Below are 24,699 nucleotides of genomic sequence, written 5' to 3'. Positions count from 1 at the left end.
TAGAAAGTTTTTACCCAGAACCTCGTAGTAAGAGATGATAATGGACTTGCAGCTGGATTGATGAGTTCAATGAGAGGGAGTGAGATGGCGTTTGAAGCGTGAGTTGGAAGGTGGTTTTGTGTTGACGCTCCACGACTAGGACTGAGGAGCAGAAACATCCGCCCGGAAAAAAGTCAATCCAACACTGGTGACAATCTCCCGACTCGCACGACCTTTTACTTTTTTAATCCATTAAACGTGTTGGCGGGAAGAAAAAAAAAACTTTTGATGGATCGATTAAGTCGAGTCCAAATTAGTGTTGCACACTCTGATGAAGGAGCGGCGTGGCGTTGTGTGTCGTTGTGTGTCGTTGTGTGTGCGTCTGGGATGATGGATGGGTGCTGCCGGTCCGCCGGGGTCTCGCTATAACGGCGGCGCTAACGGACGGGCGTTCCTCTCCTCCCTTCTTCCCTTCCTCCGCCGTCGTCTTTCCTCCCGACGTAAACTCACCTGAGCGCTAAACAAGTGCGCCGCTGACCTTTAGCTAGCGCGGGAGCTAGCGCGGCTGATGGATGTGCGAACCTTTTTTCCGGGAGATTTCCCGCCGTTTTCCTGCCTCGTCGATGCATCAGGCCTAACGTCCGATTCACGATCAAACTGAAAATACTGATGTTCGTGGTTCGTGTGACCACTTTATTAGCAATGCAGATAGTATTAGTTGAGTACTCCTTCAAATATCTATTACTATAATACATACTGTAGTGACAAAACTCTGACTACTTTTAAATTAAACTTGTATTGTTTTTAAACTTTTTTTCTGTGCAGAAATATTTCGGTAAAATCTAAAATCAGCTATAATTTGTCATTCATTTGATTTTTTATTTGTTTTACCGATAAGTGACTCATTTATTTATCATCCTTCTCTTTTAACTCTATTTCCTTCTTCGTTTTCCTTTTTTAAATCATCCGATTTTTCATCATTCATTCATTTTCTAGCGCTTTATCGCTTATGGGGTTCGCGGGGAGACTGGAGTTCATCCCAGTTTCATAGGGCGAGAGGCAGGGGACACCCTGGACAGGACGCCAGTCTGTCTCAGGACACACAAAGACACACAACCATTCACACACACACTCATACCTATGGAAATTTTCCCCAAGTTCTCAATCAACCTCTGTATGTTTCTGGACTGTGGGAGGAAACCGGAGTGTCCGGAGTAAACCCACCCAACACGGGGAGGAAAATCAGATTTTTGTTTCCTATAAGTATTTTTGTGTCTTAAAATCATTTTAAATAATCATAAATCGACGCGTAAGAAGGAATCGAAAGAAAGAAAGAATCACGTTTATGTTGCCGATTTACTGCCGGATTCGTTACCGCGAGGTCTGTCCTGGTTGTCGTTCGCTTCCCGACGCGTCGCACGCCGAGACTTCGGCAGAAGCGACGCCTCGTCTCCGCGGGACCACCTGCTCCCACCGTGGTCCAGATGGCAGCGCGATCCAAACGCATTTTATATGATGTCACGCTAATCTGGATATCGCTCGGCGTGGACATCAAACCCGGCGCCGGAGGTGCGTGCGGCGGCGGCGGCGGCGGCGGCGGCCATATGTCTTCGTACGCAAACGTGTTCACGGCGAGGAATCCCGATGACTGACGGATGAGAAGAAAAGTTTCTCTCCTGCAGCAGCAGTAAGAGCTGTGGTCACGTGACGTCGTCACATGACTTTTGTAGTGCGTCTCCGGTGTGTGTATTAATTGTTGACTTTAGATGTGACATGTACACACTAGTGCACACAAAATATGTTACGGATTTGTGTGTCTGTAGTGTGGGTTGATAATACATATGTGGTACGTTGTCATTTTTTTGTTTGTTTATATTACTTTTGTGTTTTATTATTGTTAAAAAACACATTTTAATAATTGTATAGGTACTCTTTGTGAGTGTGTGTCTTTATTTAACATACATTTGTAAGTAAGTAAGTAAGTAATATTTATTTATATAATGTGTTAAGTTTGAGTGTTTTGTGAGGGTACACACAAACAAGTGTTTTTGTGTTATACATACATATACTTGCATATATATATATATATGTTATAAATATCTTGTGTAACCAGATTGATATGATACGTGGTGCGTGTGATGATGAGGTTGTGTTGTGTTGAGTTGTGTGGTTAGTGGGGGGTTGATCATTTATATGTGGTAAACGTATTTTTTGCTAGCTTTTTTAACTAAAATAACACATTGTATTGATCTTTCTTAGGTACTTGTTTGTGTGTACTGTATACACAAAATTATGTTTTTATGTTATGCATATGTCCATGTACTTTGCAATTGTTGTGTAGCGTTACACAACATTTATTTGGGAATGATCTGTGTGTGTGAAGAGTGTTTCCCTTCATACAACATACAGTTGTGTTGAGGTTTTGTGTCACATGTGGGTTGACAATTCATGTGTGATACAAGCATTTGTGTGTAGGTAAAGACACATTGTTGTGTGAAATCAGTTCATCTGACTTTGTAAAATTAACAAGAGATAAAAACACACATCGATTGGTTTTGTAGGTACTTGTTTGTGTGAACTATATAGACTGTGTGTGTTTTTTGTGTTCTACATATGTACATATACACTTTATATATGTTGTTCATGTAGGTGTGTGAGTGTGTTGGGTGGTTGATAATTAATTTATGATATATGCATTTGTGTGTAGGTACAGTTGTGTACATTATGCACAAACGTGTGTTTTTGCGTTACACATAGGTACGTAAACTTACATAAGTATATGTTGTGTAACAAGGTGCCTAAACGATCTGTGGTGTGCGTGACGAGTTTGTGCCTTTATATAACATAAAGTTGTGTTGAGTTTGTGTGTGTGTAGTGTGGGTGTGTATGTGTAGGCAAACGTATTTATAACATCTGTGTAGGAACATATGGACTCCTATATAGTGGCCTCTATGTGTGCGTGTGTGTGTGTGTGTGTGGGGGTGTGTGTGTGTGTGTGTGTGTGTTCCTGGCGGGACCATGTGACCCAGTGTTCCACCCTGACTCCCCGGTCAACTCCGACTCTCGCCCTCATGTCGGCGTCAGACCTTAAGCGTCGCCCGTCCGTCCCGCGGCGTCGCGTGACTCGGGGCTCCTGCCGACCGTGTGATCCGTTATTAAAGAGCCACCGTCCGGCTTCGAGGGTTCACATGCATATTTAACGCCGTTGCATTAGTGCGCCCGTCGCGCTCCACGACTTAAGAGCCGGGGCGAGGACACGCCCACCCGGGGTCACGTGGACGTGCATCAATATTCCAGCAAGAGCGACTATTTAGGCGCGTGGCCCCGCCCACCCCACGTGTGAGTGAGGTTACCGCCACACTCCCGGGGCGGCGGGACAGCAGGAGGGTAGACGTGCGGGCGGGCGGCTCATTAGCTCGCGCTCCCCCGCGGAGTGTGAAGGAGAAAAACAGCCATTAGCAAAACAAACGAGGCTCCATTGCTAACGCTAACGCAGCGATTGTTTACCGAAGGGGCGGACGGGGCCGCCGGCCACTCGATGTGTCGCGGGGACGCCCGGGGTCGTCCGGGGGAAGGTAGAGGGTGTTTGCAGGAAGCGGGAACATGAGAAGATCTATGATCTCAAAAAAGTTTTTGACGGGACTTGAAGGTTGAAAGTGTTTTCTCCCATCATTCTACTTCTTTCTTACTTTTTTAAACTTGACATTTGTTCGCGCTGTTGTTGGGATAATGGCGACTAATTTAAGCCTAGACCTCACAGAAAGACACGACCTTGAGGAATAGGGCGACGCCTCTTTTTTTAAATAGCGTAAGAAACTTTTGAACTAAGTTGATCCAATAAACATAGTTCTTTATTTGACACAGGAAGTGGAAACGCTCGTCACGTTTCTCTGTGCTAGCTTACTAGCGTCCCCCAAAAAAAGGGCTAGCTTGATACCGGTTTCGGAGCCGGTGCCAGAACATGATGTCATACGGTGGGTTGCGGAAACGTTGCGCATCTGTTCTTGTTAAAATGTAATTAATGGATGACAGAATAACCTGCTGTCACTTATTTCCTCTCATCGTCTCGGCGCCGAGTGCATCACTCATGGTTAGCCGAGATGCGAAGCTTCTGCTGGATGTGGCGGCAGCTGGGTGGGCGTGGCCCCCCTGACTAATTACTGCATCCCCTCACCTCCGACCTCGGCGCCGTCCCGACTCTTTTCCGGCGTCCGTCCTCTGATTGTCGGGGAACTAAGCAGCGTTTGATTCCGGCGGTGTTTGCTAATTTGTGATTATGCGCGATCTTGGCGGTGATTTGTTTGCTTGACTGACGACTCGGCGAGCGCCACGGTCCGCTGGCTCGCTCCCGAGTCGTCCTGCTGGCAGATGACTGATTGAAATCATTTTCGCCGTTTAAAAAGCGGGCCAAGCCACGCGCCTTCTGTTTCCTGCTCTCCTGGTGTCTGGCTGCATCGCTCACCTGGAGTGTAATCACTGGACCGGATCTCCGTGCTTGCCCTGGTCTCCTTCACGAGACAACTGGTAGTTAGTTTGAGTTGCCAGGAAGGCGGGGGGGCTCCCCTCTCCCTTTCTAGTCCTGGTACCGCCGCTTAATTAGCTGCCGACTGTCGGATAATTAACCGGGCTGCGTCTAATTTTGGTCACAACCTCGAACACTAATGCTCAGATGAAATCAATGGCGTTCTCCGAGGCGGAGGATCATCGGCGGCCGGCGAGGGACGTCCAACTTAATGAGCTTTTAAGCCTGTGAGTGGACCCTTGGAGTGAAGTTTCCTTTCAGTTTTCCCATCCATCCAGGGTCAGGTGACCTGGAGAATCCAGCGGGTGTAAAGATACTGTGCCCTGAAATGCTTCTGGGGTCCCAGGCCAACTCAATAGTAGACCCTGGACTTCCCGTTGAGCTTCCAGGTAATGTAGTCGTGTCCATCTAAACCTCCCACTCCCTGGTGCACACCTTCCTATCTTCCTATTTCCCGGTGAAGTATTAATATTCCGGCAGCATCGCCGGGGTCACGCCGTCCGTACCTCCCCGCGGTGCGTCCTCATTTCAGCCCTTCCACTCGCCTTCCCTCCTACTTCCTTAACAAGAAGCTGGAGGAGCAAATAAAACTAGAAGGGTAGAGTTGCGAGCCCTGAGGGACGCTCCGCGAGGATGTCGACGCTTTCCTCTCCGAAAGCCGCCCCGGTCGGGAAGCGTTAACCGCCCCCCGAAACCAACTTTGCCGACCTCCACCCCCAATCCGCCTACTTTCCTGTTTCAGATCAGTAATTCAATTGAGGAAACGCCGGATTTTCTTCTCCTCTCTTTCCCCCGATAAACGAGTTGTCTTCCTGTCAGTGTTGATAAGGCGAAGCCGCCGCCGCCGACTCTCCGCAAGTGCTGCTGCCATTTCAACACACGTGTCTGACAGTGAAGAGCCTTTTGCATGATTCACTCGCCGCCCGTCCCACTTCCCTTCCACTCCAGAGGCTCCGCCAATCCGACTCGTCTGTTTTCCTTCTGTTTGACAATCAAAGCCGCGTCCGACTGATTTGTCTGCAGATATCCCTCCATCCGTGGAGACGAGTTGAAGAACTGACAGGAGGTTTGGGGGGTTTTTGCCGCTTCTCAGTCTCGCTCCCGTTGATCCGGTTTGTGTTTCAGGCGTCGGACCAGATCGTGACGGCGAGACACGGCGTTCACGAAGGGAAACCCCTGAAAGATCAGCTTCAGTTCTTGATCTTCTTCTGTTTGTCGCCGTGTTTCCGGGTCTTATGTCGTCCGTGGATCAGATCCACAGACGGACTCGACTCTTCAAATACTGACTTTGTTTATGACATTTTCGTGAAATAAATCGTGAAATAAAAGTTTGTGTTTATACTCACACTTTATTAACATGAATACATGACATTTTTGCAAAAAGGGCAAAACATAACTTAATAAACTTAATAATTAGGTAAAGATTTTTTGATGTAATTCTGTTTTTGACAACATTCAAAGGAGATTTCACCTTGAAAATGTTGTTTAAATTTAATAGAATTACACAATAATACACAGTTATAATTAGGTTAAAAGGTTTGTGTCTTTTAAACAACATCAATACAACATTTTAAATGATGAATTTTAGCTAAAAGAGTAAAAAAAAAAGGCAATGAAACGATGATTTTTTTTGGATATAAATGCATTTTTCAAATTCAATATTTTGTGAAAAAAATGAAAAAATAATTTAAAACCAAAATTTTAAATTTTTAAAGCAATATAGAAAAATAGAAATGAAATGTTTAAAAAAAAAAAAGTAATGACACTACACACTTCATAGAACTACACAATGACGTGTCAGACTTGTTGAGACTCCATTGGTCCACATCTGTGGCACCTGAGAGCAGTTGTTGGTTTGAATCCCTCTAGAGCTCCTCTGCGGGGCAGATCCTCCTCGGACCCTGAGGGTGTGTTGGGACGACGGGCATCAGTCCCGTGAGCGCCCCCACCTGGTCTGCCGGCGCCGGTCCGGGCTTTAATTACCAGACTCTCCTCACTCGTCCCTAATGGGCCGGAGGTATCGCTCACTTACAGTCCAGCTGGTGGTTCAGAGGAGGAGGAGGCGAGGGTTTGAATCCACACCTGAGATCAGTCGTTACCGGAGTATTCAAGTGAAGACAAACATTAGTGGAGAGTGTGTGTTGTTGGACTCTATTGTACTCATCTGTGTGTGTTTGTGTGTGTGTTGTTGGACTCTATTGTACTCATCTGTGTGTGTTTGTGTGTGTGTTGTTGGACTCTATTGTACTCATCTGTGTGTGTTTGTGTGTGTGTTGTTGGACTCTATTGTACTCATCTGTGTGTGTTTGTGTGTGTGTTGTTGGACTCTATTGTATTCACCTGTGTGTGTTTGTGTGTGTTGGACTCTATTGTACTCATCTGTGTGTGTTTGTGTGTGTAGTTGGACTCTATTGTATTCACCTGTGTGTGTTTGTGTGTGTTGGACTCTATTGTACTCACCTGTGTGTGTTTGTATGTGTAGTTGGACTCTATTGTACAGATCAGTGTGTGTTTGTGTGTGTTGTTGGACTCTATTGTACTCATCAGTGTGTGTGTGTGTGTGTGTTGTGTTGTTGGACTCTATTGCACCAATCATTGTGTATGTGTGTGTTGCTTTGTTTTCGACTCTATTGTATCATCAGTGTGTGAGTGTGTGTTGTTGTGATGTGTGACTCTATTGTATCATCAGTGTGAGTGTGTTGTTGTGATGTGTGACTCTATTGTATCATCAGTGTGTGTGTGTGTGGTGTTGTGATGTGTGACTCTATTGTAACATCAGTGTGTGTGTTGTTGTGATGTGTTACTCTATTGTATCATCAGTGTGAGTGTGTTGTTGTGATGTGTGACTCTATTGTATCATCTGTGTGTGTGTGTGGTGTTGTGATGTGTGACTCTATTGTATCATCAGTGTGTGTGTGTTTTTGTGATGTTAGACTCTATTGTATCATCAGTGTGTGTGTGTTGTTGTGATGTGTGACTCTATTGTATCATCTGTGTGTGTGTGTGGTGTTGTGATGTGTGACTCTATTGTATCATCAGTGTGTGTGTGTTTTTGTGATGTTAGACTCTATTGTATCATCAGTGTGTGTGTGTTGTTGTGATGTATGACTCTATTGTATCATCAGTGTGTGTGTGTTGTTGTGATGTGTGACTCTACTGTATCATCAGTGTATGTGTCTTGTTTTGATGTGTGACTCTATTGTATCATCAGTGTGTGTTGTTGTGATGTGTGACTCTATTGTATCATCAGTGAGTGTGTGTTGTTGTGATGTGTGACTCTATTGTATCATCAGTGTGTGTTGTTGTGATGTGTGACTCTATTGTATCATCAGTGTGTGTGTTGTTGTGATGTGTGACTCTATTGTATCATCGGTGAGTGTGTGTTGTTGTGATGTGTGACTCTATTGTATCATCAGTGAGTGTTGTTGTGATGTGTGACTCTATTGTATCATCAGTGAGTGTTGTTGTGATGTGTGACTCTATTGTATCATCAGTGAGTGTTGTTGTGATGTGTGACTCTATTGTGTCACCAGTGTGTGTGTTTTGTGATGTGTGACTCTATTGTGTCACCAGTGTGTGTGTTTTGTGATGTTGGACTCTATTAAACATTGACATTAGAAAATGATCATAAGCTCCGCCCACTTAAAACACTCGTTGTTCTCTTGTTATGGAGATGAAATCTTGTTGACCATAACCACTACCACTCTGCTGTGATTGCTCAAGCATGGAGTGTTGTCACCGTGCGTCAAGCGTCTCCACATCCAAAGGACTCGTTGTATAAACAAAGCGAAGCCATCATTTCGTCATGATGGACTCTCGTAACCTCTCGTTCGCTCAGATTCCAGAGCAACTTCATAAAGAAACGAGTGTAAAACATGGTCCTGATGAGGGACTTAACAAGCGGATCTCAATCCTGTGGGGACGAGGTGTCGTCACCCCCCCACAAACATCGGGTCAGCAGTGAGTGGCGGGTCGTGTCCCGGGGGCTTCTCCTGTCTCGCCGACACGTCTGGCGCTCGTCTGCCTGCCGCGTACGAACGCTAACGACGTCCAGGTCGCTAACAACGTGTCAGGAGGTAAAAAATGCAGCCGTCGCTGTCAGTCGTGGAGCGAGCGGCGCTGACCTCGGGATTATTGCTTCGCTCGCAGAAAGAAGGGAAGGATGTTTGTCCAGAGCTGTCGCTCATCGACGGGCTTTTGTGTCGGCGATCGATGAGCTGCCGAGCAGCACCGCGGCGTGATGGATGCACAACAAACAGACTCCGCGCTGCCAGCCTGTCCCGGCGTGACGGGTGTCAGGTCCACCAGAACCGAGTCCGAGTCCAGACCAGAGCAGTCGAGTCTGGATCGCAACACAAGCTCTACACGAACGCGACAGAGACGCGGATGTAACAGTAGAATCACTGCAGTAGAATCAACTCTGTGCAGGTTAACCTGAGGGATCATGAGACGTTCTCGAGCCAGAGTGTGAGCTCAGTCCATTGAAAAAGTTTCAACTCATTTTTGTTTCCCTCTGGCTCAGCTCTTTTTTCAGATACTTGACGATGGTCTTTGTTGTTGTGGTCTCTCATAAAGGTTGTTATTATCAGTCTATGTTTATTTTTATTTAATCTTTCCAACTTTTGTATTTTATTGACTTAGTTTGAATTGACGATCCAGGCTCGTAGTTCTGAACAAACATGTATCTCAGCTGTTGGTTAACATGTTGGTTTTTTGACACATTTTTCATGTTATTTTGGGGGACTTTTGTTTTGTTGCATTGACGTCAATGTGATTTTTTTCTTTACATGATTCTTAGTCACGTCCGTTCAACTTTGACGCGACACATGGCGTCAGAATTTCTTTTTGAGTTTCTCACCTTTTCAATGAGGTGAATTTTGGGAGTTTTTCTGTTTTGGGCGGGGGGGTATAGACAATGTGTTTTTTCTCAGTTAAAGTCATTATTTTTTACATTTTCTTTCCAGTCCTAGACTTTTGTATGACTCTATTGTATCATCAGTGTGTATGTTTTCTGTGTGTTGTTGGACTCTATTATGTCATAATTGTGTTTGTGTGTGTTGTTGGACTCTATTGTATCATCAGTGTGTGTGTTTGTGTGTGTTTTTGGACTCTATTATGTCATAATTGTGTTTGTGTGTGTTGTTGGACTCTATTGTATCATCATCGTGTGTGTTTGTGTGTGTTGTTGGACTCTATTATGTCATCATTGTGTTTGTGTGTGTTGTTGGACTCTATTGTATCATCATTGTGTGTGTTGTTGGACTCTATTATGTCATCATTGTGTTTGTGTGTTGTTGGACTCTATTGTATCACCAGTGTGTATGTTTGTGTCTGTTGTTGGACTCTATTGTATCATCAGTGTGTATGTTTGTGTCTGTTGTTGTACTCTATTGTATAATCAGTTTGTATGTTTGTGTGTGTTGTTGGACTCTATTGTATCATCAGTGTGTATGTTTGTTGTTGGATTCTATTGTATCATCAGTGTCTGTGTTTGTGTTTGTTGTTGGATTATATTGTATCATCAGTGTCTATGTTTGTGTCTGTTGTTGGACTCTAGTGTATCATCAGTGTGTATGTTGTTGGATTCTATTGTATCATCAGTGTCTGTGTTTGTGTTTGTTGTTGGATTCTATTGTATCATCAGTGTCTATGTTTGTGTGTGTTGTTGGACTCTAGTGTATCATCAGTGTGTGTGTTGTTGGACTCTATTGTATCATCAGTGTGTGTGTTTGTGTTTGTTGTTGGATTCTATTGTATCATCAGTGTCTATGTTTGTGTGTGTTGTTGGACTCTAGTGTATCATCAGTGTGTGTGTTGTTGGACTCTATTGTATCATCAGTGTGTGTGTTTGTGTTTGTTGTTGGATTCTATTGTATCATCAGTGTCTATGTTTGTGTGTGTTGTTGGACTCTAGTGAATCATCAGTGTGTGTGTTGTTGGACTCTAGTGTATCATCAGTGTGTGTGTTGCTGGACTCTAGTGTATCATCAGTGTGTGTGTTGTTGGACTCTAGTGAATCATCAGTGTGTGTGTTGTTGGACTCTATTGTATCATCAGTATGTGTGTTGAAAAAAACAGTTTATCATATTCTTTACATTCTTTGTACTATTTTTGTACTTTTGTGTTTACGTGATAAGAATTTCTCATCTTTTTTTGGGAAGTTAGTTGATTGTGATAGTTTTTCTTTGTGGTTCAAAGGTCGCTCCAGGCTTAAATCTGTAGAATTCACTTTTTGTTACATTTATTTTCCGTACATTTTTTGACACCATTCTCAGATTGTTTTCACAACACAAACGCGTCCACAGAGGTCACGACCTTCGCTGTGAACCAGATCAACAAGAGCTTCTTCTTTGATAAAACTTGAGAGAAATGTTCGTCGGTTCCTCTCGACTCCGTCCGGAGGTCAGACCATCGATCCACGTGGAGATTTTATTAAGCTTCTCCGTTTTCCAGGATCTCCCCTGTGAAGGAGCGCTGACGACACACACACACACACACACACACACACACACACACACACACACACACACGACATGTAATACTTACTATTGATTTGATATAATAATACTTTTGACTAGCATTAACTCAAAGTATACGAAGAAAACAAAACGGTTGGTTGAAGTTTTCCTTAAATGTTGGACTCTGGAAAAATACATTTTCCAGGTCGTGGACTGGTCCGGATCCGGTTTTGGTTCTGGTTTGTGTTCCAGAGTCCGGTTAGATATTGACACTCATGCGTGTCTGGCATCGAATAGTTTGGACTTTAGTCGCTGCCGAGTTTGTTTGTGGTCTCGACCGGGTCCGTCCGACACCACGAACCATGCCGGTCCGGTTTGGTTCTTGTTGGTCCGATTGAAGGGTTTTCTTTGGTCGGTACGGATTTTTCGAGTCTAGAATTTTATAATCGTTGGTCTGAAATAATTGTGACTGGTCTGAGCTCATGTCTTTGATTGGTTTGGTTCTGATATGATGTCATCATATATATATATATATATATATATATATATATATATATATGATGTCATCATATATATATATATAACAGTATATATGTATATTTAAGTATTTTCCTTAAAACCACAGCAAGCCTTTTTAACGCCTCAAACGTCTAAACCATGCGTCGCCTCTTCTTTGGATGGTTTGTGTTTACATTATTTATTTCTGCATTAACCCCCCGCCACCTCTCCGGCGCCCCCCCATGTTTCAGGTTATCATTAGCGCGCGGCGAACGACAACAATCAGGATAATGGCGTTGTTAGCGATAACGATAATGAAGGGATGATGATAAGAAGGAAATGGAAATGACTCCAGCTAACCGGGTCACCTCTTGTTTTTCTAACGACCGGCGCATGATGAGATGTTTTTACTACCGTAATTGTTATTGTTATGATGATGATGATGATGTCCGCCGATCTTCGTCACCGCGTAATAAAAGCAGGACGTCGTGGCCTCATCTGGACGCCGGATTTATTCGCTGTGACGCTGCCGCGTCAGCACCTGATTTACGCTGAGTCGTCAGAAGTCGCGCGCGAGAGGGCGGAAGAGTTCGTGCTACATGTCGTTTGCTAGCATTAGTGCGTTAAGATTCTAGCGCTAACGCTAGATGACATTAGCGTTAGCAGATTTATGTTGGTCTCGTCTTTTGTTATCAGTGTGTGGTTCAACTTTTTGGTTCTGTTTCACTTCTAAGTATTTACTAGGCCATGCTAACACCTAGCCTAGCGTCTATAGCCACTAGAGATTCATGAAGTTCTTTTAGTTAAGCTGAAGTTTTTATCAGATCACAGATGCTAGCGAAGCTGCTCCGGCTCTTAACTAGATCAAAGCTCCTGAAAGTTACTAACAATAGTATAACAAGTACTAGCGTTTTAGCATAGCCTAGCTAAGACGCTAAAAACAACAGAGTCAGCAACTTCTGATCAGCTTTCTAATCATGGACAAATACAAATAAAGCAAATATTTGAAATTTGTTTTCCTGTCATGGAAGTCGTGGACTGGATCTGTTGCTCCTGGGTCCGGGTCGTCAGCTGGGACTCGTGCTCCAGCAGCAGCTACATTAGTCATGTCGGCCGCTGATGCCGATGATGGAGCACAGCTGCTGGTTTACATCGTAGCCTCGGTCTTCTGGGGACTTTTGAGTTCGGAGGTCAGATCTTCACCAGCGAGGGGGAGCAGTCCGGTGTGGAACCCAGTCGAGAACAGAAATAGAACAGAATCCTTTGACAGCGCGGGTCGGACTGTGTTCCTAAAATGGCCTAAACGATCAGCTGGTCCAGTCTGGACCGGTTCAATCTGGCCACGTTTGGTTCTGTTCGTGTAAGTGCTGTGTGAGCTGGTTCGTCGTGGTTGTGGAAGCCTTCAAGTTTTTGTCTTGGTCTCGTTTCTGGTCCAGGTTAGCGAAGTCTTAAGTAGCGTACCTTGTCTCGCCAGGTCCAGTCTGGTTTTCTGCCGTTTGACCGTCTTGGCTGTTATTATTGAGTAACAGTTTGATGGTAACTTTGGTTCCGTCAGTCCAACTGCTGAGTGATCCGGTTCTTCATAGTTGTGGAAGTCTTTAAGGTTTCGTAACGGTCCAGTTTCTGATCCAGTCTAGTGAAGTCTTAAGTAGCATACCTTGTCTCACCTGGTGCAATTTGGTTCTGCCGGAGTTCTGACTTTTGGATTAAGAACCGTTTGAAGGTAACTGAACTGGTCTCGCCTTCCCTGGGCCTTGTGTGGTCCTAGACCAGTCTAGGGTTTAGTCGAGACCATCCGAGTTCATGTGGTTTGGTCTGCTTGGATTTATTCTGGCATCGGTTGGTTCCACCTTGTCAGGTGTCGGCTGACCGGAGAGGTTTGTTTAAGTCCGACCCAGTTGGTTTTCACTCCCAAGACTTGCGTCTGCCAAGTCCGTCCCTCTGCGGTTTGACCCGGGACCTCTTTGTTCTGGTACCAGACGGGACTCAACCGGGGCCTTCTTTGTATAGAAACTTTTTGCTGACTCAGGGGTTTCTTCTGAACACGTCGCCCCGCTGAGGCTCAGACTAGGATGTCGGTCCCGGCGATGACTCACGCCTTTTCCGCTTCAAAGCTATGCTAATTAGCCGCGCCGCTAACGACATTCTCTTCTCCCGCCGAGCCGCGGCGGCGATTAGCGGCGCTTTCTATTCCTGGGTTGTTCACACACCTAAATGTGGAAAACTCCCCTCTGGGGGATTCCGGGCGGTCTTCCCTCTCACGACGTGAGGGATCAGTCGGAGGATTTAAAGCAACATGGCGAGCGTTTGTGGACGTCGAGATGAAATGAAAAAAAAAAAAAAACGAGGGAGGACGACTCGATTCTTTAGTGTTGCCATGGAGACGACCGTCCTGATTGATGTTTAAACTACTTTCAAAGACCGTAGCAACCGTGAGACGTGAGTTATGAAATACATGGAAACAAAGTTTGTGGAATAAAGAAATATATGTTTAAAGCGAAACATTTAAATGTAAAAACGAGATTAAAAAATCAAAATAAATACGATTGAGGGACGTCATAGCTCAGATGGTAGAGTGGCTGCCTGCAGTCCAAAAGGTTGCAGGTTCAATCCCAGCTCCAGACAAGCTTGTGTCGTTGTGTCCCTGAAGACACTTTACCCTGATTGCTCCTGATGGTAGACTTGGCGCAGGTGTGCAGCCTACAGCCTACTCCCATCAGTATGTGTGAATGGCTGTCAAAAGCACTACCGAATTTCCCCTCGCGGGACTAATAAGGGATTCTATTTTTAGTAAAGGACATTCAAATCAATTTATTAGCCAAATCAAATAGAGTTAAATAAAAGATATAAATGTAATTAAAAAGAATAAATATATCAATCAAATATATATAAACGCCAAATGAGTGAAGGTAATTTATAAATATTAAACTATGTATATTGTTTCTCAAAAAAACATAAGAGTCTGTCATTAACCGCTGATTCCTGCGTCATCGAAATAAAACCTCGTCAGACTCCAATTAAAAGTCGTGTGACAGTCGCGGCGAGAGGTCGATTGCTTTCCCCGCGAGGTTAACTTCCTGTTCTCGGAGGATCTTCTTCCTCCGACCGACGCCACGCACTCGTTATCTCCGCTGATGCGACGCCGTCTTCCTTCCAAACATCTCAAGAATGAGCGAATCTGCACTTTAGCTCCAGCACATCCTTCTTCGCGCCTCCATGTTTTCTTTTTTTTTATTCATCTTCCATCGCATCGCCGGCGAGCGATTTATGGCGCCATCGTGAGCGACGCCATCATACGTCCATCACGGCGCTTTTTATGACTCGATCGGACCCTTCGCGCCCCTTTTTATTTATGTCCTCCGTGCAAACACACGCAGGTGGAGGTTCCCCCGCAATAATAAATGCATCGAAATGATGTAAAATATGGAAAAATAAATGAAGTAAGTGCTCGACATGACAAAGAACAAAGAATAAAATTGAACAACGTCATCAGTTTTTATGTTTTTATTAAAACATCCTGATTCAAATACTCCGAGATAAACAGAAGTAAATCAAGTACAGTACATTCTCGGTTAATTCAAATTATTAATTATCATTAAGCGATTATGTAATTAAAAGAATACATGACAACAAGCGAGAATTCTGAGCCGCTCTAGTAGAAGAACTCACATTTCCCCGATCTTTAAAACTCTTCTCTGGCTTCCAGTTTCTTTCAGGAGCAACTTTAAAATCCTGGTTCTTACTTTCAGATCTATTCATTGTCAGACCTTCCATCAGTGATCTGATCCAGACTTACACCCCAGCTCGGGCTCTGAGGTCTGTGGATCAGAATCTACTTATGGTTCCACGCACACGGTTCAGGACCAGAGGAGAGAAATCTTTTCAGGCTGTTGCTCCTAAGCTTTGGAACGATCTTCTCTCTCTTTGACTTGATGATCTACTGACTCCTTTAAGAAACATATTAAGACATTTTTATTTGTTCAGGCTTTTCCTTGATTTTCTGGAACTCCTGTTGTGTTATCAGTTTTATCTTGATCTTTAAAGTATATACTTTATTGAATATTGTTTTGATTGTCTAAGCGCTTTGTGACCCTGGTCTGGAAAAGCGCTATACAAATAAAAATGACTTTCTTCAGACTGTTGACCAGGTTTAACGATGCCTAAATCGCAGGCTCAAGAACAGGAAGTGGAACGTAGATGAACATAGATATACGATCAGCAGTCCGAGGCGTCGATGCTTGGCCTCAACAACTCCGCAATGGTGCCGACATCATACAACCTGAGTCCAGCGTGCAGTGGTCTGGTGAAGGTGGTCTGGACCGTGTGCAGGAGGGTCACCGAGTCTGTGACCCTGTAGAAGGACAGAACACCCTTTGCCTGGTCAAGGTAGACGCCCACTCTGAGGGAGGAGACGTCCGAGATGTGAAAGGTGGATCCGTTGTGTTGGAAAAGCCACCCTTGGCTGCCGCAGGACAAAGACCATGACTGGGCGTTGTTGCCGAACAAGCTCTCCGCGCCGGCCTTGCAAATACTCTTGTAGACGAGCGCCACCGCGATGTCACCTCCTGCTCGCTCTACCTCAAAGTAGCAGCGGCCCGTGAGAGTCTCTGTGGTCAGGACTTGCCAATGTTTGGTGAACCTGTTGGGGTGACTATTAGAGGAGCGCCTGGAATTTCTCTCCAATGTAGCCCGTCTGTTTTTGTCAGTCAACAGGATTTTCTGGTGAGCGCTCTTCTGATCCAGGGTTAGCTCAATATAGTATCGGAGGAAGTCTTCTCTGGTCTCAGGCTCAAAGTGTTTCCACTCGCCTTGCAGGAGGTTCTGAAAACTGTATTTGAACTGGGATACCACTGCTCTCCGGTGGTTCTCAAAGTGGCTGTCGGTGGGGATGTGAACCTGATGCAAGGCTGTTTCTTTGATATCCGGTACAATGCTCTGGAGGAAGACCACGTTGTCTTCTGTGCCTAACAGTGCTCCAAACTCATGGTCCAACCTCTTCAGCTCAGATACTTCCTTCTGTACCTCCTCAATATGTTCATTTAAACTACTCAATTCCGTTTTCTGCCATGTTCTGATCGTCTCCTCCTCACGGGCCTTTCGTCCCTGTATCTGAAGGATTATCTCGTCATAGATCATGTTGCTGTGATCTACTGTTTTGTCAGCGGATTGTTCGATCTTCTCTGCCTCCTTTAAAAGCATCTCACAATCCCCTTCAAAGGTCTGCATCCTCTCCTGGACCTGTTTTTGTCTATGCCTCAAATCTTTCTCACGGTCGTCTCTGGCCGCCACCGTTGAGGTCACGTCGTGGCCCTTGTGTTCATCCGAGGCGCAGATAGAACAGAAGACCTGCTGGTCCTTGCTGCAAAATACAGTCATCACCGTGTCGTGGCGGGAGCAGACGACTTCCTGTAGCCTCTTGGACGGCTCCGCCAGCTTGTGGCTCCCGAACGCCTGCCTGTCCATGTGAGACTTGAGGTGGTTGTCACAGTACGACACCAGACACATCAGGCAGGACTTGTGGGCTTTCAGCTTGCTCCCAGTGCAGACGTCACAGGCCACATCTTCGGGTCCGGCGTAGCAGCTTTCATCCGGTTCACCTTGGACTACTACTTTCTTCAGATTCTCCAGCAATTCTGCCAACATGGTGTTGGTCTTGAGAGCAGGCCTCGAAGTGAATTCCTGTCTGCACTGGGGACAGCTGTAGTCGTCCTTCCCGGCACCGACGTCCCAGCAGTCGTTGATACATTTCTTGCAGTAGTTGTGTCCGCAGGCAGTCGTCACCGGGTCCTTCAGGAGCTCCAGGCAGATGGAGCAGGAGATGGACTCACTTTGCAGCTGAAGACTTGTTCCCTCCATCCTAGCTCAAAGTTACTACTCCTGCCACCCGGCTCAACCTCACAAGACAGTGGCAAGAGGTCAAAGTCCAATGAACTGGTTACGCCCACTGATCCCGATCCAAGCTACCGTAAAGAACTTTGGTCGTGCTGGAGATAAGATAGAGTCACTAACTTCCCTTTCAACAAATGGTTCCTGGAATTAGTTATCAATTCAATTTTCCTTCCGCCTGCATCTGAACATTAACCTTAAAATCTCGGTTGTATAAGACAAAACAAGAAACTTTGAGAAAAATGACAGGGTGTAATGAGTTCACTGAGAGGGAGTGAGACAAAAGAGAGATCTGGAGTGATTGTTAAGTTGTAAAGTGAGTCTAAAAGGGATTTCATTTGAGTTTTTAATTTTTGTTTCACGTGTTTAAGTCAAATTATATCAAATTACTGATTGTTGTATATAAATCAAAAAGTTCAAATTCCTAATCTCAGTTCGATAAGTCGTGTCTAAGCGTGTTTTTTATTTGAAGTTGATAAGAATAAAATGAATTATAGCATTTTTAACAACTCTATGACCATAAGCAACCTGAGGTGACTTGTGGTAATTGTGGTTATAAAAGGGTGAACCGGTGACTCACTGATCGGACCAAGGACTAATCGCGTCTGTTATGAAGCGTGTTTTAAAATGCGGTGATGGTTTCATAAGCCTGTCGTTATACAACAGATTGTTCCTCCAGACGCACCGAGAGGCTCAGACTCGTGTATCGTTTCATAAAACCCTGTTTAAACATGTTTTTGATCGAGTTTGTTCGAGTTAACGTCGTTGATATTGAACATGTTGACGGTAAGGTGGTTTCTCTGTAGCATTAGCAGCAAGCTAACAGCTAATGCTACATGAAGAAAAATAGGACGTTTAATCTTGTTGTGTACATTCTCGATACCCTGAGTGTGTATAACTGGAGTCTTGTCTCAAATCCCATACTTGCGTACTTAAACTTAGTATTTTTAGTGCATAAGTGCATCTCAATTCTTAGTATGTAAATAAAAATTCACCCATAAACGCCCACAAAACTGAGTATGGATCGATGGACACTTTCTACCCTAAAGGACCATCTTAGTGACGTTGACGTTGTAAACGGAAGTTACGTCATATATATATATATATATATTTATATGTATTCATATACTTACAGATGTATTTCAGCAGCAGTAGGAGGATGACATGTCTTCGGTGCTGATACCGGAGTAAATATCTCGTCAATATTTCCTGATCCAAATGGCGCTAGTGTTCCTACAGTTGGTTGCAACCATCGTTAAATAGTAGTAGAAGAAGAAGCTGTCGCATCATTTCCTGTGTTTGATTTGAGACAAACTATCTGTGGAGGATTAGTTACTAGTTAGTACGTACACTATCCTGATGATACTAACTTCTAGTATACTAAGAGAAGTATGTTTGAGACAAACTATCTGTGGAGGATTAGTTACTAGTTAGTACGTACACTATCCTGATGATACTAACTTCTAGTATACTAAGAGAAGTATGTTTGAGACATACTATCTGTGGAGGATTAGTTACTAGTTAGTACGTACACTATCCTGATGATACTAACTTCTAGTACACTAAGAGAAGTATGTTTGAAACATACTATCTGTGGAGGATTAGTTACTAGTTAGTACGTACACTATCCTGATGATACTAACTTCTAGTATACTAAGAGAAGTATGTTTGAGACAAACTATCTGTGGAGGATTAGTTACTAGTTAGTACGTACACTATCCTGATGATACTAACTTCTAGTATACTAAGAGAAGTATGTTTGAGACATACTATCTGTGGAGGATTAGTTACTAGTTAGTACGTACACTATCCTGATGATACTAACTTCTAGTATACTAAGAGAAGTATGTTTGAGACAAACTATCTGTGGAGGATTAGTTACTAGTTAGTACGTACACTATCCTGATGATACTAACTTCTAGTATACTAAGAGAAGTATGTTTGAGACATACTATCTGTGGAGGATTAGTTACTAGTTAGTACGTACACTATCCTGATGATACTAACTTCTAGTACACTAAGAGAAGTATGTTTGAAACATACTATCTGTGGAGGATTAGTTACTAGTTAGTACGTACACTATCCTGATGATACTAACTTCTAGTATACTAAGAGAAGTATGTTTGAGACAAACTATCTGTGGAGGATTAGTTACTAGTTAGTACGTACACTATCCTGATGATACTAACTTCTAGTATACTAAGAGAAGTATGTTTGAGACATACTATCTGTGGAGGATTAGTTACTAGTTAGTACGTACACTATCCTGATGATACTAACTTCTAGTACACTAAGAGAAGTATGTTTGAAACATACTATCTGTGGAGGATTAGTTACTAGTTAGTACGTACACTATCCTGATGATACTAACTTCTAGTATACTAAGAGAAGTATGTTTGAGACAAACTATCTGTGGAGGATTAGTTACTAGTTAGTACGTACACTATCCTGATGATACTAACTTCTAGTATACTAAGAGAAGTATGTTTGAGACAAACTATCTGTGGAGGATTAGTTACTAGTTAGTACGTACACTATCCTGATGATACTAACTTCTAGTATACTAAGAGAAGTATGTTTGAGACATACTATCTGTGGAGGATTAGTTACTAGTTAGTACGTACACTATCCTGATGATACTAACTTCTAGTACACTAAGAGAAGTATGTTTGAAACATACTATCTGTGGAGGATTAGTTACTAGTTAGTACGTACACTATCCTGATGATACTAACTTCTAGTATACTAAGAGAAGTATGTTTGAGACATACTATCTGTGGAGGATTAGTTACTAGTTAGTACGTACACTATCCTGATGATACTAACTTCTAGTATACTAAGAGAAGTATGTTTGAGACATACTATCTGTGGAGGATTAGTTACTAGTTAGTACGTACACTATCCTGATGATACTAACTTCTAGTATACTAAGAGAAGTATGTTTGAGACAAACTATCTGTGGAGGATTAGTTACTAGTTAGTACGTACACTATCCTGATGATACTAACTTCTAGTATACTAAGAGAAGTATGTTTGAGACATACTATCTGTGGAGGATTAGTTACTAGTTAGTACATACACTATCCTGATGCATACTAACTTCTAGTATACTAAGAGAAGTATGTTTGAGACATACTATCTGTGGAGGATTAGTTACTAGTTAGTACGTACACTATCCTGATGATACTAACTTCTAGTATACTAAGAGAAGTATGTTTGAGACATACTATCTGTGGAGGATTAGTTACTAGTTAGTACGTACACTATCCTGATGATACTAACTTCTAGTATACTAAGAGAAGTATGTGATTTGAGACACAGCACGGAAGATGCAGAAACAGGAAGTGTCTTTGTGTCACTTCCTGTCGATAAGAACGAGTCGGAGATTGATATTTTTCTTCGTTACTTCGTAGTTATAAACATTTAAAAATGAAACATTTTTTGAGTTCCATCCGGGTTCAGAAAGATCTTGAAGGTTTTCTTATTTACGACTTTTAAGTACCAGAAAAAAATGGAAACGTAATAAATACACTTTTAATGTTTCGTTCATTTGGCGTCGTTTTAGGATTGCTAGATAAATTCCTTTTTTTTTTGGTTCCATTAAAAGTTTTATTGTTGTTTTCGTGAATGTTTAACAGTATTTTGTCGCTCGACTTGTTAACATTTTAACACTTTTTCGTCTTTTGTGCGTCTCCAGGAAACACGTTGTGTAAGTCAGGAAGCTTCGCCGTCTTCGGGAACGTCGTGCAGAGCGAACTCATCAACGATCACCTCTGGCATCTGGGACTTCCGATCTTCACGAGACTGGTGAGTGGCCGAACCCTGCTGGTCACTCGCGGTACTGCTGCTGGTTGTTGTTGGAACGTAAACGCCGAACCCTGAACGCATCGTGCGAGAAGCCGCCGGCGCTGACGTGTCGCTCCACGCTGACGATGATCAGATTGAATGAGTGGAAGCTGAGTTACGTCGACGCAGGAATTTCCCAGAACTCTGACTGCGCCTGAACGCATCGTCGGCTTCTCTGATTGGCTGGTTGTGATCTGTGATGAAGTGTTGGACAGACGAGGCCTGTGACAGAAGTGTGTAACATTGTCGTCAAGTCGTCCTGTGACAGGGACGGTGTGTGTGTGTGTGAGTCGCTGTGTGTGAGTCGGTGTGTGTGTGTGTGTGTTGAGTGCCGTGAACACAATCGCTCTTCAAGGTTACAGGCGTCAATAGAGTCGGAAACAAACGAACATCAAAGTCGTTTTTCTTTCCAATTAGTGTGAACACACACAGTTATCAGCACACTGGTGTGAGTCTGACGTGTGTGTGTGTGAGTCTGACTAATGTGTGAGTCTGACGTGTGTGTGTGTGTGAGTCTGACTAATGTGTGAGTCTGACGTGTGTGTGTGTGTGAGTCTGACTAATGTGTGAGTCTGACGTGTGTGTGTGAGTCTGACTAATGTGTGGGTCTGATGTGTGTGTGAGTCTGACTAATGTGTGAGTCTGACTCGTGTGTTGGTGTGTGTGTGTGTCTGTCCATGAGTGTGTGTGCAAGTGTTTGTTTGAAAGTATGTTTGTAAGTGTGTGTCTCAGTCCATGTGTGTGTGTGTGTACGTGTTTGCACGTGTGTGCACCTGTATCGTGTGTTTGTTAGTGTGTGTGTGCAAGGGTCGGTGTATGTCTCTGTGCCGGAGTGTGTGCGTCAACGTGTGTAAAGTGTGAAGTTTGTGGGAGTTTGTGTTGTAACGTGTTTTATAGTTTGTGTGAGTGTGTGTTTGAAGTTTGTGTGTTTGTAAGTGTCTGCAGTTTGTCTTAGTGTGTGTTTGAAGTTTGTGTGTTTGTAAGTGTTTGCAGTTTGTGTGAGTTTGTGTTGTTAAATATTTGCAGTTTGTGTGAGTGTGTGTTTGTAAGTGTTTGCTGTTTGTGTGAATGTGTGTTTGAAGTTTGTTTGTTTATAAGTGTTTGCAGTTTGTGTGAGTTTGTGTTGTTAAATATTTGCAGTTTGTGTGAGTGTGTGTTTGTAAGTGTTTGCAGTTTGTGTGAATGTGTGTTTGAAGTTTGTTTGTTTATAAGTGTTTGCAGTTTGTGTGAGTTTGTGTTGTTAAATATTTGCAGTTTGTGTGAGTGTGTGTTTGTAAGTGTTTGCAGTTTGTGTGAGTGTGTGTTTGAAGTTTGTGTGTTTATAAGTGTTTGCAGTTTGTGTGAGTGTGTGTAACTGTTTGTGTCTATAAATGATTAGGAGTAGGAGGAGTGTGTGTGAATGTTTATGTGTGTGTGTGAGTTCCTTCTGTGAGCATGTGTGTCTGACTGTGTGTGTGTGTGTGTGTGTGTGTGTGTGTGTGTGTGTGTGTGTGTGTGTGTGTGTGTGTGTGTGTGTGTGTGTGTGTGTGTGTGTGACTGTGTGCGTCTGACTGTGTGTGCGAACATGTCGACTTTCATGTGAACAGCGTGTGTTGAACACGCGTCAATATCTACCTGTCGAGTCGAGGCCGTGGAGAGAAGCAGCTTCGCTGTAGATCCATCGACAACTAGGTCGAATTAAACACAAGTATTTGGGTCAGAACCGGAAAAGTTGTGGCTTCACCTGAGGCTCTGTGTAGTTGTGTACATGAGGCTCTGTGTAGTTGTGTACATGAGGCTCTGTGTAGTTGTGTACATGAGGCTCTGTGTAGTTGTGTATACGAGGCTCTGTGTAGTTGTGTATACGAGGCTCTGTGTAGTTGTGTACATGAGGCTCTGTGTAGTTGTGTATACGAGGCTCTGTGTAGTTGTGTACATGAGGCTCCGTGTAGTTGTGTATACGAGGCTCTGTGTAGTTGTGTACATGAGGCTCTGTGTAGTTGTGTACATGAGGCTCTGTGTAGTTGTGTACATGAGGCTCTGTGTAGTTGTGTATACGAGGCTCTGTGTAGTTGTGTACATGAGGCTCTGTGTAGTTGTGTACATGAGGCTCTGTGTAGTTGTGTACATGAGGCTCTGTGTAGTTGTGTATATCTTGGATACACACATGGATCCTTCTCTCATCACCGATGAACATTAAAGGTTTAAACATGTTTTGACGACAAGTCGACGTTTACTGGAGACGCTCGTGTCGTCGTGTGCTAGCTAATGCTAAAGCTAACTTAAGCTAACTTTTTTGGAAAACTTTGTCTAGCTTAGCAACGTAAAAACTGTTTACGTTTCGACTCAACACGTTCTTAAATACAAACACTAGTATCAAAAACGAGTTTTCTAAAGTTAGCACCTTGCTAGCTCCTTAGCCGCCTGATCGTGTTTAGCTTGGTATGCTATTAGCGCTTTTAGCTAGCATATGGTTATCCCCCTTTTTTGATCGCATGACCTCCTAAACCACATTGTTAACTCCCGCCAACATGTTAGCTTCTAACATTAGCGCTTTTAGCGACAGCTAGCGTCTAGATTAGCATCTCAGAGGCTCCGACTAGCACGTAACGTAACAGCAACAGTTGCGGAGGTCGTAGCTCCGTTTACGATCATTCCAACACCTCTCAGAAACGCCGGCATCAGCACTTCATGGAATCGGTAAATAGCCGAAGTGAGATCATCATCAAATATTCAGAAAAGCCGCGCGAGCCGGAGAGACGAGGTGTGGACTTCCTCTCTGAGAGCTCCAGCGCCATAATGGACCGGGATCCTCCGGGGAGCGTCTAGACGAGGACCGACTCGGGACGGTTCGGGGGAAGTCGTGGCAGGAGACCCAGGAAGGGGAAAAAACACGAGATCTGACTGGGAAACCCAAATTATTCTATTGGCATCACACACAGCAGATGATTGAATCTGTTGCAGGAGCCAAGGTCTCAAGCAGTTCGATGTTTTTGCTCTTTTCGGTTGTTAGATCGTTAGTTAAAGTGGAGGAAATTGAATGCTATACTTCCTAGCTTAGCTAGTGGCTAACAGTGCTAGTCACAATTGGAAAGTGTTGTAAGTAAGTTTGTTTTTCTTTCCAACTCTAATTTTAAGACTTTTAAACCGAATGCTATACTTGCTAGCTTAGCTGCTAAGCTAACAGTGCTAGCTGCAGTGAGGTAAAAAAAAAGAAAAAGAAAAACACCCCGTGGCACATCACAATTGTAAAGTTGTTGTTTTTTTTATCTCTTTTAAGTGACAGCCATTTTAATCAAATGCTATAACTTCTAGCTTAGCTGCTAAGCTAACAGTGGTAGCTGCAGTGAGGTTGAAAAGGAACACCCTGTAACACATCAAATTGTAATTGGTTGCAATTAAGGTTGTTGTTTTTTTTAACTCTAATTTCAAGGGACAGCCGTTTTAATCATATGCTACACCTTCTAGCTTAGCTGCTAAGCTAACAGTGCTACCTGCAGTTATGTTAAAATGACAACTCCGTAACACATG

The 24,699-nt window shown here is 43.6% G+C and overlaps 2 protein-coding genes across 4 annotated transcripts in view; one reads left to right on the top strand and one right to left on the bottom strand.

Moving 5' to 3' along the window:
* The window catches only part of rbfox3b (RNA binding fox-1 homolog 3b), a 300,077-nt gene that overhangs the window by 138,941 nt on the left and 136,437 nt on the right, over positions 1–24,699 (top strand). For all 3 annotated transcript variants that reach the window (XM_087809403.1, XM_087809402.1, XM_087809400.1), the window contains exon 4: positions 21,041–21,150. In XM_087809403.1, coding sequence (XP_087665529.1) covers positions 21,041–21,150 — 110 coding nt within the window. The remainder of the gene's footprint in view (positions 1–21,040; positions 21,151–24,699) is intronic.
* On the bottom strand, positions 15,673–17,313 carry LOC148064404 (E3 ubiquitin/ISG15 ligase TRIM25-like). The gene has a single exon (XM_087809606.1). The coding sequence runs from the start codon at positions 17,311–17,313 to the stop codon at positions 15,673–15,675; it is 1,641 nt and encodes a 546-aa protein (XP_087665732.1).

This window comes from Callionymus lyra, chromosome 15, assembly GCF_982586985.1.
Source record: "Callionymus lyra chromosome 15, fCalLyr1.hap1.1, whole genome shotgun sequence".
Taxonomy (NCBI): Eukaryota; Metazoa; Chordata; class Actinopteri; order Syngnathiformes; family Callionymidae; genus Callionymus; species Callionymus lyra.
Note: the sequence above shows the minus strand (reverse complement) of the source record. Positions and strands in the feature narration are given on the sequence as shown.

What these genes read in the sequence shown, in the direction of transcription:
- LOC148064404 (XM_087809606.1), bottom strand. Translation starts at nt 17,313, where the DNA reads ATGGAGGGAACAAGTCTTCAGCTGCAAAGTGAGTCCATCTCCTGCTCC.